We start from the raw sequence: 15,097 nt of genomic DNA, 5'->3' as shown, positions 1-15,097 counted from the left end.
GGTTCAGCATTTGCATAAACCATGACGGCGTCTGTTTTCATTTCTACATATATCAAAGGAGATACTTCGTTTCATACGGCACACCGCCGGCCCCTTCTTCTCTAGCCCAAAAGTGTGAGCTTGGACATCTTGGCCAGCACCGGCGGCTCCGCCATTTTCGACTTGGCCTCCATCCACTCCACGAGGACCGCATCGCCGCCCTTGGCGCGAAAGCCGTCGCCGTCCTCGTCCTGCTGCTGTTGCGCTCCACCGTCCTCTCCACCATGCTGCGCGGCCGCCGCGTGCGGAAAGACTTGCGCGACGGCGACGGCTGCGGCGTCGAGGACGTCCCGCATGAGTGCCTCTGCGTTGCGCGCGCGCTCCGCCATGCCGCGGCGGACGAGCGCGAAGACGAGGCGCTCGACCTCTGCCTGCGTGGCGCCGACGCGCTCGACGAGGCGCCGGGTGCTGTTGACGAGGTACTCCTCCTCGTAGACGGTGCCCTTGCGGCCGCGCGCGCGCTTCTTCTCCTCGCGCCGGCGGTTCTTGCTCGTCGCGCGGCTGACGCCTGTGCCCGCCGTGCCCACGCTGCCTGCTTTACCGGTGTAGCGGGTAAACAGGCTGTTGCCGGCACTGAGGCGCGAGCTGGCCGCGACGGAGATGTCGTCGGGGACGTCGGCGCCGCCGGCGCGGTCGCCCTCGTAAAAGGCCAGCGGGTCCTCGGCGGCCTTGCGCCGCAGGTCCGCGATGCGCGGCACCTGCGCGCCAATCTGGGCCTTGCAGTCGGCGAGGAACTCGGTCGTGCTGCTGAGCGCCTCGGCGAGGCCCGTGTCAATGGCCGTCTCGAGGAGCGCGGGGCGGTTGTGCTTGGCGACGAGGCGCAGGGCCTCGGCAAAGAGGTAGCCCTTGCAGAGGCACTTGATGGCCGTCTCTAGCGAGTCTAGGTAGTCGGCGTGGATGGTGGCGGCGGCCGCGTAGTCCTTGGCCTCCCAGAGCGCGTCGGCCAGCGCGGTGGCGAGATGGCCCATGGTCTCGGAGCTCGGCGGCGGCGTCTGCTGCTGCGCGGCGAAGAGGCATTCCTGCCAGCAGGTGGCGCCGGCCGAACGGTAGCAGCTCGTGGCCTTGGCGTAGTTTTGCAGGGACTCGTAGGCCAGACCTGCCTCGCGGAACGAGGACGTGGACTCGAGGTGCGCCGCGTAGAGGTCAGTGATGGTGCGGAGCCGGGGCTGGTCGTAGCGATAGAGGCGCAGGGCGTCCTGGTAAAGCTTGTGCTTGGTGGTGTAGCTGCAGAACTCGTCAAAGGAGTCGAGCGTTTGGAGGTGAGTGAGTGCTTTCGTGCGACGGTCTAGGTGGTCATCGATTTCAAACCTGCGCCGCACCTCGGGCAACGCGTGCAGGGTCTGCATAAAGGGGAGGTATTCGCGGGGATCGCGCTGCGACTGCTGGGCCACGAGGAGCGCAAGTTCGAGATTGTACAGGCCAAGCGCATTCTCGTAGAGCCGATTGACATCAACAAGGAAGCAGATATGCTCAATGGCCTTTTCGGCGACTTTGGGGTCCCCCTTCATAAGTTCGTAGACAAGGGTGAGGCCGTCGTCGAGCGCTGGTGGGCTCTTGCATACGTGCGCGGTGATGATGTTTTGTAGGTTTGTGCTTTTGAGCGGTTGCAGGCCCTTGAGAAGAGCGTCACAGACGGTATTGATTTTGCTGCCTCCTGGTTTCGTCGCCAAACTGGCTTCCACTTCCGAGGCAAGCATGCCGGCGGCGGATTTGTATCTCTTCGTATCTTGATACATAGTTTGCGTGACGTCTTCCTCCTTGAGCGAAGATAGAAATAGATCAATGTAGGATATGTCGTTAAGCTGATCCAGGAAAATAGGGACGGAAGCTAGGAACTGCTCAAACTTGTAGTCGCAAAGCACATTCATGTCTACTCGCTGGGTTCTGCAGTAGGAGAAGGCTGTACCGTAGTCCTTGGCGTCAACAAGGCGCCGGATACCAGCAAGGACCATTGCGCGAGGATAAATCGTCTCCAAATTGCCGCGCGGCATCTGCAGGACAATGCTCATGTTTGTAGGCATCGCCGTTACGAGACGGGATCCGCGCTCAATACTTCTGCACCGCTCGTCCTTCTCGGGATCATCGGCGGGGACTTCCAGGTCTTCGACATCTTCCACAAGGTGGACGTATTTAACGAAGTGGTTGCTGGTTGTGAAGATGAGGTGGTGAGGTGTGAGGACAAAAGATGTGCAGTTCTTGGCCAGTTGCCTCGAGTTTGCGAATATGTGACCGGTTCGCGAGAGACCGATTGCAATGACAGCATCATCGCTTGACTTGTAAATCTCAAAGGATGGAAGCATCGAGGGAAACTGGATCCCTAGAGGTTCTGTCGAGGTTGCGGAAACTGTGTATATCATTCCAGAGGCATCCTGGCCATATCCTTCAATAACCGATTCGTCATCATAAGCCGCCGTGCTCAGCAGAGATATAGCGGCGTCCTGGAAAAACTCGATGTTTGAGTCGTCAGCGCCAAAAACGGCTCTGACAAACTTGTCACCTTGATAGGCAAATATACAATACCCTGTTGATGTAGCGACGATTCGCAGTGGTAGAAAGTATTTAGAGTCGTGCAGAGATAGTGGGAGCTTCTTGACCGCCTTTGGTCTGCCAGCTCTACCATTGGTGATGGGTAGATCATAGAGATCAACGCCACGGTGGTGAAGAATGGCAAAGGAGCTATTGCGGTGGCCAAATGCAACATCGACTGCCGACGATTCGGTCTCGATATCGCAAAATGACATGGGAGGAGGTACGTTGGCAGTCCTGAATGGAGTGAATTTGACATTTGACCCGTCGACCACGGCGACGGCACCAACATCACAGGGCTGCTGGCAAGAGCCTCTGGCGGAATGCAAGACCTGCTCTACTAGAACAAGGCCGTCACCAGTTGGGAAGGCCAGTCGCAGCGCTCTTTCAGAATGCCACGAGAGTACAGCAGCACCGCCGACATCTCTTGGAATCTCCTGCTTCAGGTACCAGTGATAGTTGCCCATTGTCCACAGCTGTACCGTCTTGCTGAGTACAACGGCCAAGGTAGTTGAGTCGGTATTCCACTCAAGCTGAATGTTGGGGCACGCCGTCACATCTTCAAGAGAGGAGCGCAGAGTAAACTGGCCATGACGAAGACCATTGCGTTCGAAAAAGACGACATCAACCTTGTCTTGCAGACGCTGAATGCCGGCCATTAGATTTCCAGATGGCCGCCAGCTGAGACTACTCTCGAGCTGATCAACAGGCGCGCTAGCGCTATCGAGCTCGCCCTCTCGAGAGAAGACACGAATCACACGACGAGACCCTTCCTGGACGGAGTTGATAGCAACAAAAGAGCCATCGCCACGCCAGCTGATTGTTGTAGCCCCAGTCTCATGTTGGCTGGGGATGCCCTCGTCGACCTTTTCAGGAATCGTAGGGTCACGGAGAGCTTTGGCGCCTCGGCCTTGAAACTGAGTTTCCTTTTTACCCCAGCCAACAGAGACGTGCTTTGATGCCCGGAGGTCGTCGGCCGTTATGGCAACCTCGGCGACGGGATCCAGAGAACTGCCCATGAATATGGCATTGTCGGTCTTGGTGACAATGACGAGCAGCTCTTCGTCAGGAGACCACCTGGCTGCAGATATGCCATCGTCAATGGAACCAACAATTTCAATGTGGGCATCTCCACTACCGAGTTGATCCTCTTTGATCGTGATGATGTCGCCGCCCTCCAGAACAAGACATATCGTTGCGGTGCCACTCAGATACTGAATATTCAGGATTCTGTCTACTGCTAGATCAGGATTTGGGCTTGGGGCATCCCAATTGGTGATGGGACGATGCAACCTGTCATGAATTAGCATCCCTGTGTGTTATATATGATTGAGCTGCGTTGACTCACAGGCCGTGACCTTCAGAGACACGAAACAGCTGTATGGTAGGGTTTTGAGCTGTTGGGCCAACAGTACAAATGATTTCGTCCGTCTCAGGATCCCAGCATGCGGCGGTAACATCAGCCAAAGCCAGGCGGCCAAATCGCAAGTTTCTCAGATTGCGCATCTTGGCCGTTTGATGTTGGCTGTTGGATACGGTCAGGCGGCTGCCGGGAGCCGAGTCTCACGTGAACTGGCCACTGCTTGGGGAAACGTGGGAGACTTGGCAAAGATGATTGAGGACCTACAAGTTCCTGTTTAAGTCGGGACAAAACGGCTCAAGATAATCACAATCCGTGATGTGTGGATGCGTATGAGCCACACGGGCAGATATCTTTTTTAGCAGTCGACGATCGCCAGCCAAAGCTCAGCTGCAGACGCTGTGGTATAATTTGTTAGCGCTGTATTAGCTGAGATCATAGTGGGCTCAGGCGCCAGGAAGCCTCAACTCCAGGCAGTAAAATTTTTCCTACAGCGGGATCACGGTGGGCAGGTCACGTGGAGGCAATAAAAGCTGGTCTTATACCTGGCAGAGGAAACTTGATATGGCGAGTGTTAACAGACTGTGGCAAATACTATCATTGGTTAAAAAACATTGAAAAAGTTCAGGATTGCCATCTGTATCTGTTGTGAAGTGATTGCCGACTGATAAGCTCCTTTCGAGTCGTCCTGCAGCATGGCAAGTGGCTTCATGGCCAAGCCGATAGAACCCGACCGCTGAAGCTGGTTCTCGGACACCAGCCACAACGCCCTAGCGCACAACCGTTGTCGATAGCAGACAAGAGTTATATCCCAGTGGCAAAATCGGGTACAGTGGCGTCAGTTATTTCAGGAAGCATCGGGATGCGAGAGTCGCGAGATTGAGGGAAAAAATTAACAGCCCGCATGGCTAGCGCTGCGCTTCACACCAGCCTTGGTGCTAGAGCTGCAGGAGACCGGAATCGAGACAGTTGACAGACCACCGTGGCGCTGGAGCCTGAGCCTCACGCCTGTACCTACTCAGTATTGCTTCAGTGATGCGCCGATGGTTCACAGGCACCACAGGGCATCTTGGCCGTTACAGGGGTCAAAGGATTGCCCTTCTAGGCAGCGTCCCCAGCTGTCAGCGACCGGGGCAGGCCTATCAGCGGCCTCGCTTTGGCAAGCAGAACCGCAAAAACACCCGATGTCCATGGCAGAAGTCGGGATGAGTCCCGCCTCGAGAACGATGAATTCTGGAGCCCACGCCTGATCTCGGGCGGCGTATCAGCAAACAGCTTACATGCTTGGTGGCTGGCCGCCGAGTCTCATCGCCTGGCACTACTGCAGCTTGGCCGGTGTAGCCTCCCCCTCCAAGCCAGGGATGGTTATAGCCGCTGCTTGCTGCCCACATCGGCCGACCCGAGGCAGCATTTCCTGGTTTTGAAAGCTTTTCTCTGCATCGCCCGACTTGGAATGCTACTTTACCGCGTATAACTGTCAATCTGCCCATCCCCCAACCGAAAGACTAGTCGACTCTCTCCTTCACAATCCTCTTCCGGTCTTGTCACTTACAATTACGCTTTCTCGACAGGCGGGTTAGAAATCTCCACCCCCGCTACTCCCTGTTTGTCACTGTTGGCTCGAGCTTGGCACCACACACTGTCTCACCTAGCATTACTGCATCGACCGCAAAACACTTCATCTCGTCAACAGACCGGAACACCGCTTCTGCTGCTGCCCGTTGCCTGCAGAGGCACAACCGCCGCCGAGATGGACGTGGCCTACAACCAGCACGCGGACCGCGCCCGGCGCAAGAACCGCTCGTCCACCAACATCAACCACCTGACGCTCGCGCCGCTGACGGTCAAGCTCCCGCTCAACGACCCCGACTCCATCGCCGACCTGTCCAGCGGGCCCGTCACCTCGTCCTACCTCGAAGGCAAGTCGGCGCCCACGACGCCGCGCTTCCTCGGCCACGCCGCCGCCACGCCGCGCTCCCGCTCCCAGCACCGCACGCCCTACGGCGAGTCCATCACCAAGAGCCGGTCCTCGACCAACCTCCCCATCGGCGGCGGCGGCGGCGGCCGACGCACCGGCTCTGGCGCCTCGACGCCGCGCAGGCGACGCGGGCCGGACGAGCCGACGCTCGCGAGCCGCCACCGAAACGACAGCGACTGGATGCTGCGCACCGGCGCCCTCATGAGCTCCGAGGCCCGCGAGAGCAAGGGCCAGGCCTGGCTCGTCTCCCGCCAGAGCTCCACGAGCCTGGCCACGATGCGCAACGCCGACGAGGACGCTTTCGAGCAGGAGCTGCTGGCCCGCGAGCAGCGCAGCAGCCACCACGCCAGCCGTCGCGGCAGCACCCAGGCCGTGGCCGACGGCGACGAGCTCTCGCCCGCCGTCAGCCGTCGGACGAGCCGCTTCGCCAGCCGCGCGCAGAGCATGGACCTCCGCAGCGCCGCGCTCACGCCCATGGACCGCAACGGGGCCGGCGGCGACTCGTACTTTCCGTCAGACGCCATCTCCGGCCCGGACTTTGTCAACCTGGACCAGAAGCTCGAGGAGCTGGAGCGCGACAACGAGCTCGACGACGAGGCCGCCATCCGCCGCCTCATGCGCGAGGGCAAGGCGCTCAAGGGCTCCTGGATCGCCAGCTTCATCGGCTGGTCGCTGTTTGAGGAGGACGAGGGCGAGGAGGACGACAGCGAAGATGAGGACGAGGACGAGGAGAATGGGGACAAGGGCACACAGACTCCGAGACATGTCGAAGGCATCACAGGCATGCCATCGGTCAAGGTGCCTCCGCCTAAAGAGGTCGAGAGTAGCTGGAACGATGCTGCCTGGTTGCTGAGTCTTGCGTCAAAGGTCATATTTTAGAATATTCTTTGTTGGATGCTGTTATTTGTCTTATTGTCTACGACACTCTGCATTTGAAAGCGGTTTCACCTGCGTCGCAACGTAGCAGTCTTGGTTAACGGGTCTCGGAGGGTTGTCTTTGTCTCTTTCCAAAATTCACGCACAATATAGCATGATTTAGATGTTGATTTTCTTCACTAAGTTCTTGACACAAATGGGGTCTGAAAATCAGCAGTTGTCACCTTTGTGCTGCCTTGACATGATTTGCCAGCGCAAACAAGCCAAAGCATCCGACAACGTGCGAGCCGTGCGACTTTAGTTCATGCTCCCTCGGCCGCCTCTTCCTTGATCATGTTCTTCGCACCTTGCGCCAGCGCCGCACAGCTAGACACAAAGCCCCACGACTTTTGACAGTTGAGCAACACCATCTGCTTGGCATAATCGGGGCTCATCGTACCGCACCCATCCTTGAGCAGCACAGTGTCGAAGCCTTTGTTGGAGGCATCCTGCACTGTTGCCAACACGCACTGATCCGTGTTGACGCCTGAAAATAGCAGCGTCTTGATGCCCTGTCTTTCCAAAAAGACCTCGAGCTCCGTGGAGTCGCCGCCACCCCACAGACCAGACAGGCGGTCTTTGTGAAAGCGCACGTCGGGCACAGCCGCCTTCTGGCCGTCCTGGAAGGCATCTTCGAGGCGTCCATGCAGTCTAGTGTTCCACTGATCACGCAGGAGCTTCTTACCCGCGTTCACCTGGGAGCCGTCATCGAGCTTGACTCGACCAAGCTCGGCGCCGATGCCAGCATTGGTCTGTCTCTCCAGAACTCGCACAGCGCCTCCAGCAATGCCGCCACTGTCATCCACGACATTGAAGCTGCTGCCCTTCTGGTCGTCGTCGGTGACCATCCATCCAAACGCGCGCCAGAGAGTCGGGGTCATCGTCTCCAGCCCCTCGTCGGAGATGCCCCAATTCAGCCAGATGACCTGGATTCCAGCCTCGCGGGCCGCAGGGATACCGAGCTTCAGAAGCACATCCTCGGCGTCATGGCCTTCGCCGCGCCGACGACCCAGGGCGGCGGAGAGGAAGTAGTTTTGCATGTCAATAATGACGAGGGCCGTCTTGTGCGGGGCAATGGTGACGGCCGCGTTGGTGGTCGTGAGCGCCAACCGGGGGTACACGAGCGGTGATGTGGGCGTCGGCGGATGGGTCATGTCAAAGCCGCTGCTGCTGCTAAACAGCCAAAAGTTTGGTGGACGGCCGACGACGATGGGTGATGCCGATTGAGGCGCAGAGGCTGACGCGCGACTGGAGGGGTGCGCCATGTTTACGCTCACTGGAAACACAAGGTGGCAAAAGAGTAACAAGTGCCGCCGCCGTTGTAAAGTAAGAATCTGATTCAGATGAATGAAAATTGCGTCTCTTACTTGCTGGAGAACGAAATAGAGACGAGTTGATGGGCATCAAGTGCGGGGGACGGGTTTTTCTTATAAGCGTGGCGCTACGCCTGGCCTACACCCTGAGCTGATAAGCAAACGAGAAAACCACTATAGCAAACGCCGGTGATGCTTCGACGCACGGTTCTCATAAGTAGAAATTGTAAGCAATTTATTTTGTTCCCGAATTCGAGTGGGCTCGGTCAGGCAGCGTTCCCCCAGCGGGCCTCAGGTCGTACAAGAACTGAGGGGAGCACTCTCTTGAGAAATATGTCGCTTGCTACTCTTGCGGTTTTCATTGGGTAATAACCAGTCTCAATTTGGCTTGAAACCTGGGATGATGAGCATGTTGTTACTACATTCCCCGTCACATTTCGCGGCTTGTTGGTGTTGTCTTGTCTTCCTCTTGGGCTAATCCCGGCGCTTGAGAAGTCTTCTGGGGTTATGGGGACTTAAAATCGAGGGATAGAATGGATGGCGCAGGAATACACAGAAAAAGAAATCCAACTATAACTTGACAGCTGCCTTTTCTGTTTGGTGGCTGCGAAAACTTGCTGGGTGTCGTGTGCCATGTTGCACCAGACTTCATCCCCCAAGCGCTATTTGAACTGTTTAGGGACTAAGAATTGTTATCGGAACTGCGGCTCGGTTAGTGGGCCTCTGTGAGCTATAAATATCAAGTTAATATACCCAGGACCAGCTCAGGCGTCCCGTCCGTCCGACATGATTGACAAGTTGTCAACACTGGCTCTTATCGAGTGAGACAAGTCGGTGCGGCTTCTCTCACCACGTCCTCTGGCGCAGCAACATTTCGACTTTAGTCATACCCAGGAGATAGTCAAAGATTCTTTGACAACGTTAGCCACCTACTCTCCGAGGCAGTCTCGCAGCCCGACGCCAACAAAGACCAGCTCTTTGATGTACGGACGGAGTGTCAGGATCGCCACAGCACGTTCTGAGTCTAACGAATCAGTGGAAAAAGAAGCTGTAGTGTGTAAAGAACTGTCATTGATTTTGAAGTTCTGTATGCTACTCAAAAGCCTAGAAAGGTATTTCACTCCCAATTTGCGTGTCGTCTGTATGTGAGACTGTGGAGATCTGAAATGGGGATAATATATAATACATATATATAGAGATATGGATGTGTGTGACACTATTCAGTAAATGAAACTCATAAAACACAAACTTCCTCTATTCTATTGCAGTGCGACCGGTTGTACAACGGCTGATGGTGCCACTCGTGTGTGTCACCCAAACAAACTTCACCAACATGACAACTATCGTGTCAACTCATATGAACGTAATGTTGGAATCTTTGTAAAAGAAACCTTCGTCTAAAGTTTCTACAGTAATGCGTCGAATCCTCACACAGGGACATAGTCTTTGTATTGGCACAACAGTACAAGCTGTTTTAAGTTTATAAAAGCTCTTTTACCTCCTGGTATGTATGCATCATGACATGTGGGGAGCGGATCAAAGTACTCTTTGTCCAAGATACGCGTTAGTCCTCTAGCTAAAGAATAGGCAGGTACAAGCGGTGAATGCGGCCTCCAGCTGCGACGCTAAAATGGCCCCCGAAAAAATCGGGCGAACACCAGACGCTGCGCCCTTGAGCCATCAAGGTTCCTAGACTAGGAGCACCACCTGCATTGCTATTAGCATCACAAAGGTCAGCAACCCACGCAAGGTCGCGGCAGCCACGCACAACTGACGCACGGCGTGATTCCACTTTATCAAAAGGACTGGCGCCGGAATCTTTTCTCCCCCAGAGCCCAGATCTGAGGCTTAAACTGATCATCATTCCTGGTGCCGTTTTTTTTTCCGTCACTGTCGTTCTCAGCTCTCGTCGCTACTTCCTCTTCCGGCTGCCCTTGGAATAGACCGCACTACGGTCGACGCATCATCCACCCTCCTACGCGTTTCGCCAACATCTTCGTGCTGCTAGACAGACCGCCAAAAATTGAGAAAAGAGTCGGAAGCGCCCCCCGGAGCGCCACCCGCTGCCCACCATGGCCGTCACGAACGGACTCGACAACGACGTCCGCGGATGGATTCTGTGCATCATCAGTGGCATCGGTATGTTTGCTTGCCTCCCTGCGCCAGTCCCCGGTGGACGAACCACGAAACTGACCCCCCTCGCGCAGCCTGTGTCTTTGGAGCCAGCGTCGTCTGCGTCGATCTTCTCATTCGCCTGCTACCTGGCAAATCCAACTTTCGCATTCAAGAAAGCAATGTCTTTCTGGCTTGCTCTCTCAGCCTAAGCTTTGGCGTCATGGCAAGTTTCGCCACCGGCCCTACGATCTCCCCCAGCTCCTTCTGGCTAACATTTTATCCCGTTCAGATGTTTTCGTCATTATACAGTATGCTGCCAGAGGCCAGAGACTACCTAAAAGGCGAGGACTGGAACGATCAAAAAGCCGGCCTCCTCATTATGGGTTGCTTTATTGGCGGCTTCCTCGGTATCCAGGCCGTGTCGCGCTTCTTGCACTCGTATATGCCCTCGCATGTCGTTGACTGCGACCACACTCATAAAGACTCATCACATCCCGACGGCGAGGACGGCCACCAGCCTAACGGCCATAACCACGCTCACCACGGCGAGCCTCACAACTCTGCGTCGTCTGCTTTCTCACAAAGCAGACGCCCGCGCCAACCGTCGCCCTATGCGCAGGCGCATCACCACTCGCACGGACCAAATGGGCACACTCAGGACCCTGCTGTCGAAACGACACCTTTACTACCAGCCTCGAAACACAGCGTTGCGCCCTTTCGCGGTCGCGGCCGTGCTAGAACAGAGGACGTTGACGGGCCCCGCAGACCATCGATGCTCGAGGTCCAGAAGCGCGTCATGTCCTTTGTTAAAGATACCAAATCTCAGTGCGATGAAGGGGGCTCCTGCTACGGCTACTCTGACCCCTGTGGCCAGGAGTGCTTCAAGCATATCTCGTACCGCGCCGTGAAAGCTAGCAGATCACAGACCCGACTACGAACCACCATGGGCTCTTTTCATCCACCACAGATTTCGACCAGCCTCGACGCCGATCGCGATTACGCCGACTCTCTCGTGAGTCCCATGTACCGCACCAGCCGTGCCGCGTCGCGGGACGGTGCTCTGCGACCCCCGGTAGAAAGTGTACACGAGGATGACGAGGGGCAGCCCAGCGACGCAGACGCCCACGATCATGTGAGCGAGGCCGGCCACAACCACGGCTCCTACGCTGCAAGCCACGGTGAGGACGTTGAGGCGCAGCAGCACCATCACCACGTCCCCACAAACGCTTTCCTCGCCATTGGCCTGCAGACGTCCATCGCCATTACGCTGCACAAGCTGCCCGAGGGTTTCATCACGTACGCGACCAACCACGCCAACCCGGAGCTGGGCTTCAACGTGTTCATGGCGCTTTTCGTGCACAACATCACCGAGGGCTTCACCATGTGCCTGCCGCTTTACATGGCCCTCGGCTCGCGCTGGAAGGCCATGGCCTGGTCCGCCCTGCTGGGCGGCATGTCTCAGCCGTTTGGCGCCGGGATTGCGGCCCTGTGGTTCAAGCTCGCCAACAGGACCAATATGCAGCCCAACGCTGTCGCGTACGCATGTCTCTTTGCTGCGACGTCGGGCATCATGGTCAGCGTGGCGCTGCAGTTATTTGTCGAAGGCCTGAGTCTGAACCACAACCGCAACCTGTGCATGTTTTTCGGATTCTTGGGCATGGCGATCCTGGGACTTTCCAACGCATTATTTGCGGCGCATTGAACGGCGTTGCCGAATCTCCTTCTTGGCAAGCCCAGTTTTTTTAAGCAGACTATAATCATTTTTATCTTTTGTATTTTTTAGCATACGAACTTGCATATCGGGGCTTTGTTCCCGTCTGGGATATCAGCATAGACTGTGCCACCTTCTTTATCATTATCAAGGAGCAGGCGGTAGCTTTACATCAAACACAAATGGAGCATACAATAAGTAAATCAAGTTATTAAGTTGCTATTTTCTGTCTGTAGAACAGACGATGTATATATAATAAGCCACCCAAGGCCGAAGAAAAAACTTTTTGTAAACCCACAAATACGCCTGTGCTTGTATGCCGCCATGTCTGTTTCATTGTTAGTCGTAAAATGTGTCAAGAACCTGACACCCCAAGATGTTGAACCCCCCCTCTCCCACAAGACTGTCTATATACCGCCCAGGGCAGGATCAATGTGCGCTTCCAACGCGGGCGAGTTGCGCGCCAGCAGCATGATGCCCGCCTCGTCGTCCAGCCATTCGTCCCGCGGGGGCTCATAGTGCATTTCCGCCGCAAAGATGGCCTCGTCGTCGCCACGTTCGTCCTCTGCACCGCCGCCAAACATGCCGTCGCCGCCACCGCCTGCCAAGAAGCCGTTTTGCCCGCTCGCACTCTCGGCGAAGAGCTCCTCCATCGCGGCAGCATTGGAAGCAGCCGTGTGCACGGCGGACACGTGCGCCTCGAGGTCGTAGTAGCGCGCAAACGCCTGGGGGCAGTGCGCGCAGACAATGGGCTTCCTGGCCTGCATCTGCACGCCGGAGATCTCGTCAATGAGGTCTTCCGCTTCGTCGTCCGAGGCAGCAGCATCGGCGGATGACCGCGGCGCCCAAGACTTGGGCGGCCGCTCCAGGCGCAGGTGGATGTAGCGGACGTGGTCTTCGAGGCGGACCTTTGTGCAGAACTTGTCGCCGCAGCCGTCGGCGTTGGACCACCCGTCGAGACCGGCGGCGCCGGCGAGGTCGACCTCGCCGCAGACGAAGCGGAAGCCCTCGTGGGCGGTGCGCTGGTGCGCGCGCAAGTTGGACTTTTTGGTGAAGCTCTTGACGCAGCCGGCGTGGTCGCAGGGGAACGTGCGGCGATCGTCGACCGTCTTGCCCGAGTGGTGCATGTCGATGTGCGTCACCATTTCCGCCTGGGACGAGGACTTGAAGTCGCAAAACATGCAGTCCTGGTGCTCGAGCTTCATGTGCGCCTGCAGCAGCGGGTGCGTAGTGAAGCCTACGTGCTTCTCCAGCCCGTCGGGCCCCATTTGCAGGGCGCACTCGCTGCACCAAAACTTGAGCTCGCCGTGTATCTTCTGGTGGTGGCGCTTCAGGGCGCCCTTGGACTCAAACTTGGCGTCGCAGCCGGGCTCGGCGCACTGGTGCGGCGACTCGCCCTTGTGCTCCTTGAGGACGTGCTTGTGCAGCGTCTCCTTCTTGCGGAAGCTCTGCCCGCAGTCGGCGCAGCGGAAGCGGTCGGCGCCCTCGTGGACGGCCTGGTGGCGCTTCAGCCGGGTGCCGGTGACGAAGCTCTTGCCGCAGCCCTCGCGCTGGCAGACGTGCTTGCGCTCGTTGGTGTGCACCGCCTTGACGTGCTGCTTCAGGTGCTTGTCCTCGATGTAGTCCTTGTCGCAGCCCTCGTACGTGCACTTGAAGGGCCGCGAGTTTGTGTGCGAGTTGAGGTGGTCTCGTAAGCGGGCCGGCCGGTTAAACGTCTTTGGGCAGCCGGGCCAGGTGCACGGCAGGGTCTTGAGGTCGGACGGGAACTTGGCTCGTGGCGTCGTGGCGACTGTGACGGGAGAGTCTGGGTCTCCGGCAAAGGAGCTCGGCGTTTGCGCAGTCGATACATCGTCTTCGGCGGCGTCTATGACGGGATCTGCGAGGAAGAAGTCAGTGGCTGGCAAGACGGAAAACTCTGAGCAACTTTGACGCCATACATATGCTGTCGACAGTGTCATTGTGCAACCGCTTGGAGGGGTATGCCTCCAGCAGCTCGGTTTCCGCACTTCTCTTGTTCATAATGGGCTCATGACGTCCCAGACCTGGGCTTGGACACGGACCGTTGGATTGAATGGTGGATTGAAGATGGCAGAACAGCAAAAGATTAAGGCGGTGTCTGGAAAAAGTTTGTGTGGGGCTTATCGATGTGACGATACTGCGGTGGGTTTCTAGTAGATTAGTGGCTCCAGCGTCCCAGTGCAGTTTCCAGCGCTTGTTGGCTGCTGTGAGCGCTGGCCTTGGAAGGTCGCACGCGCGCCGGAAAAACTCTATCACTGTGCGAGCCCAGCCGTGCTATTTTTCGTGAGCCGCCGTCTGCAACCCATCGGCGATTACTTGCACCTCTACGACAACGAACCTCGGCTGCGGCTTAGCGATTCGGCGACGGCAATTTTGTATTCTTCTTTCGACAGGGAACATCAGAAATGTCCGACTTTGGCGATGACGATGTTGGTGGTGGCGGGTAAGCAGATGCGCCTGCGCAGCCCTCGCGCTCCATGCGCCAGAGGCATTCTCTCATGTTGCAGTCTTGTATTAACGCAATGAAATCGGCAGAGGCGACGATGTCTTTGACGAAGAAGACGTGACCGAATTCTACGAGCCTGAGGTCGGCGAGGGCGAGGAGCAGGATGGTCTGGAGAATGGCGACGAGCAGGACAATGTCGTCGTCTCTGGCGACCCTTCCGCGGCCGCCAATGCCAGTCGGGCCGACAAGTCGAGCAAGGATAAGAAGATCCCCGACGAGGAACGCAATACGACACCATACATGACGAAATACGAGAGAGCACGTATCCTGGGCACTCGCGCCCTGCAGATTAGGTATGACGACGCACGCCGAGGGACGGATGGCGAGAACCGCACGGCTGGGCAAAAGCTAACATATTCTTGATTGCAGCATGAATGCGCCGGTGCTAGTTGATTTGGAGGGCGAGACAGACCCTCTGCAAATCGCCATCAAGGAGCTTCGCGAAAAGAAGATTCCGTTGATTGTGCGACGTTACCTGCCGGATGGCTAGTATGTTTCTTCCTCTGCCTATCGTCTCCAGCTGCAATACTAACCACTAATTTCTCAGCTACGAGGATTGGACCTGCGAGGAACTTCTCCAATAAATTCGCCTACCAAGACATCCAAGCGGCACACT

The 15,097-nt window shown here is 56.8% G+C and overlaps 6 protein-coding genes across 6 annotated transcripts; 3 read left to right on the top strand and 3 right to left on the bottom strand.

Annotated features, from left to right (window-relative positions):
- Nucleotides 1-101: 101 nt before the first annotated feature.
- Nucleotides 102-4,071, bottom strand: LMH87_004132 (uncharacterized protein; the record flags this gene model as incomplete). Its single annotated transcript, XM_056195305.1, has 2 exons — nt 102-3,858; nt 3,914-4,071. 2 exons carry the CDS (start codon nt 4,069-4,071, stop codon nt 102-104), a joined length of 3,915 nt encoding a protein of 1,304 aa, XP_056048947.1.
- A 1,604-nt stretch (nt 4,072-5,675) lies between these two features.
- On the top strand, nt 5,676-6,782 carry LMH87_004131 (uncharacterized protein; the record flags this gene model as incomplete). The annotated part of the gene is made up of 1 exon (XM_056195304.1): nt 5,676-6,782. One exon carries the CDS (start codon nt 5,676-5,678, stop codon nt 6,780-6,782), a length of 1,107 nt encoding a protein of 368 aa, XP_056048946.1.
- Nucleotides 6,783-7,081: 299 nt separating this feature from the next.
- On the bottom strand, nt 7,082-8,083 carry LMH87_004130 (uncharacterized protein; the record flags this gene model as incomplete). Its single annotated transcript, XM_056195303.1, has 1 exon — nt 7,082-8,083. The coding sequence occupies one exon, from the start codon at nt 8,081-8,083 to the stop codon at nt 7,082-7,084; it is 1,002 nt and encodes a 333-aa protein (XP_056048945.1).
- Nucleotides 8,084-10,203: 2,120 nt separating this feature from the next.
- Nucleotides 10,204-11,948, top strand: LMH87_004129 (uncharacterized protein; the record flags this gene model as incomplete). Its single annotated transcript, XM_056195302.1, has 4 exons — nt 10,204-10,270; nt 10,339-10,469; nt 10,536-10,554; nt 10,612-11,948. 4 exons carry the CDS (start codon nt 10,204-10,206, stop codon nt 11,946-11,948), a joined length of 1,554 nt encoding a protein of 517 aa, XP_056048944.1.
- A 416-nt stretch (nt 11,949-12,364) lies between these two features.
- On the bottom strand, nt 12,365-13,976 carry LMH87_004128 (uncharacterized protein; the record flags this gene model as incomplete). The annotated part of the gene is made up of 2 exons (XM_056195301.1): nt 12,365-13,833; nt 13,895-13,976. 2 exons carry the CDS (start codon nt 13,974-13,976, stop codon nt 12,365-12,367), a joined length of 1,551 nt encoding a protein of 516 aa, XP_056048943.1.
- A 404-nt stretch (nt 13,977-14,380) lies between these two features.
- On the top strand, nt 14,381-15,065 carry LMH87_004127 (uncharacterized protein; the record flags this gene model as incomplete). Its single annotated transcript, XM_056195299.1, has 4 exons — nt 14,381-14,418; nt 14,511-14,774; nt 14,851-14,970; nt 15,029-15,065. The coding sequence occupies 4 exons, from the start codon at nt 14,381-14,383 to the stop codon at nt 15,063-15,065; spliced, it is 459 nt and encodes a 152-aa protein (XP_056048942.1).
- Between the last annotated feature and the right edge of the window lie 32 nt (nt 15,066-15,097).

Source organism: Akanthomyces muscarius, chromosome 2 (assembly GCF_028009165.1).
Source record: "Akanthomyces muscarius strain Ve6 chromosome 2, whole genome shotgun sequence".
Classification (NCBI taxonomy): Eukaryota; Fungi; Ascomycota; class Sordariomycetes; order Hypocreales; family Cordycipitaceae; genus Akanthomyces; species Akanthomyces muscarius.
The sequence above is the reverse complement of the archived record's forward strand: the minus strand, read 5'-3'. Positions and strand labels throughout refer to the sequence as shown.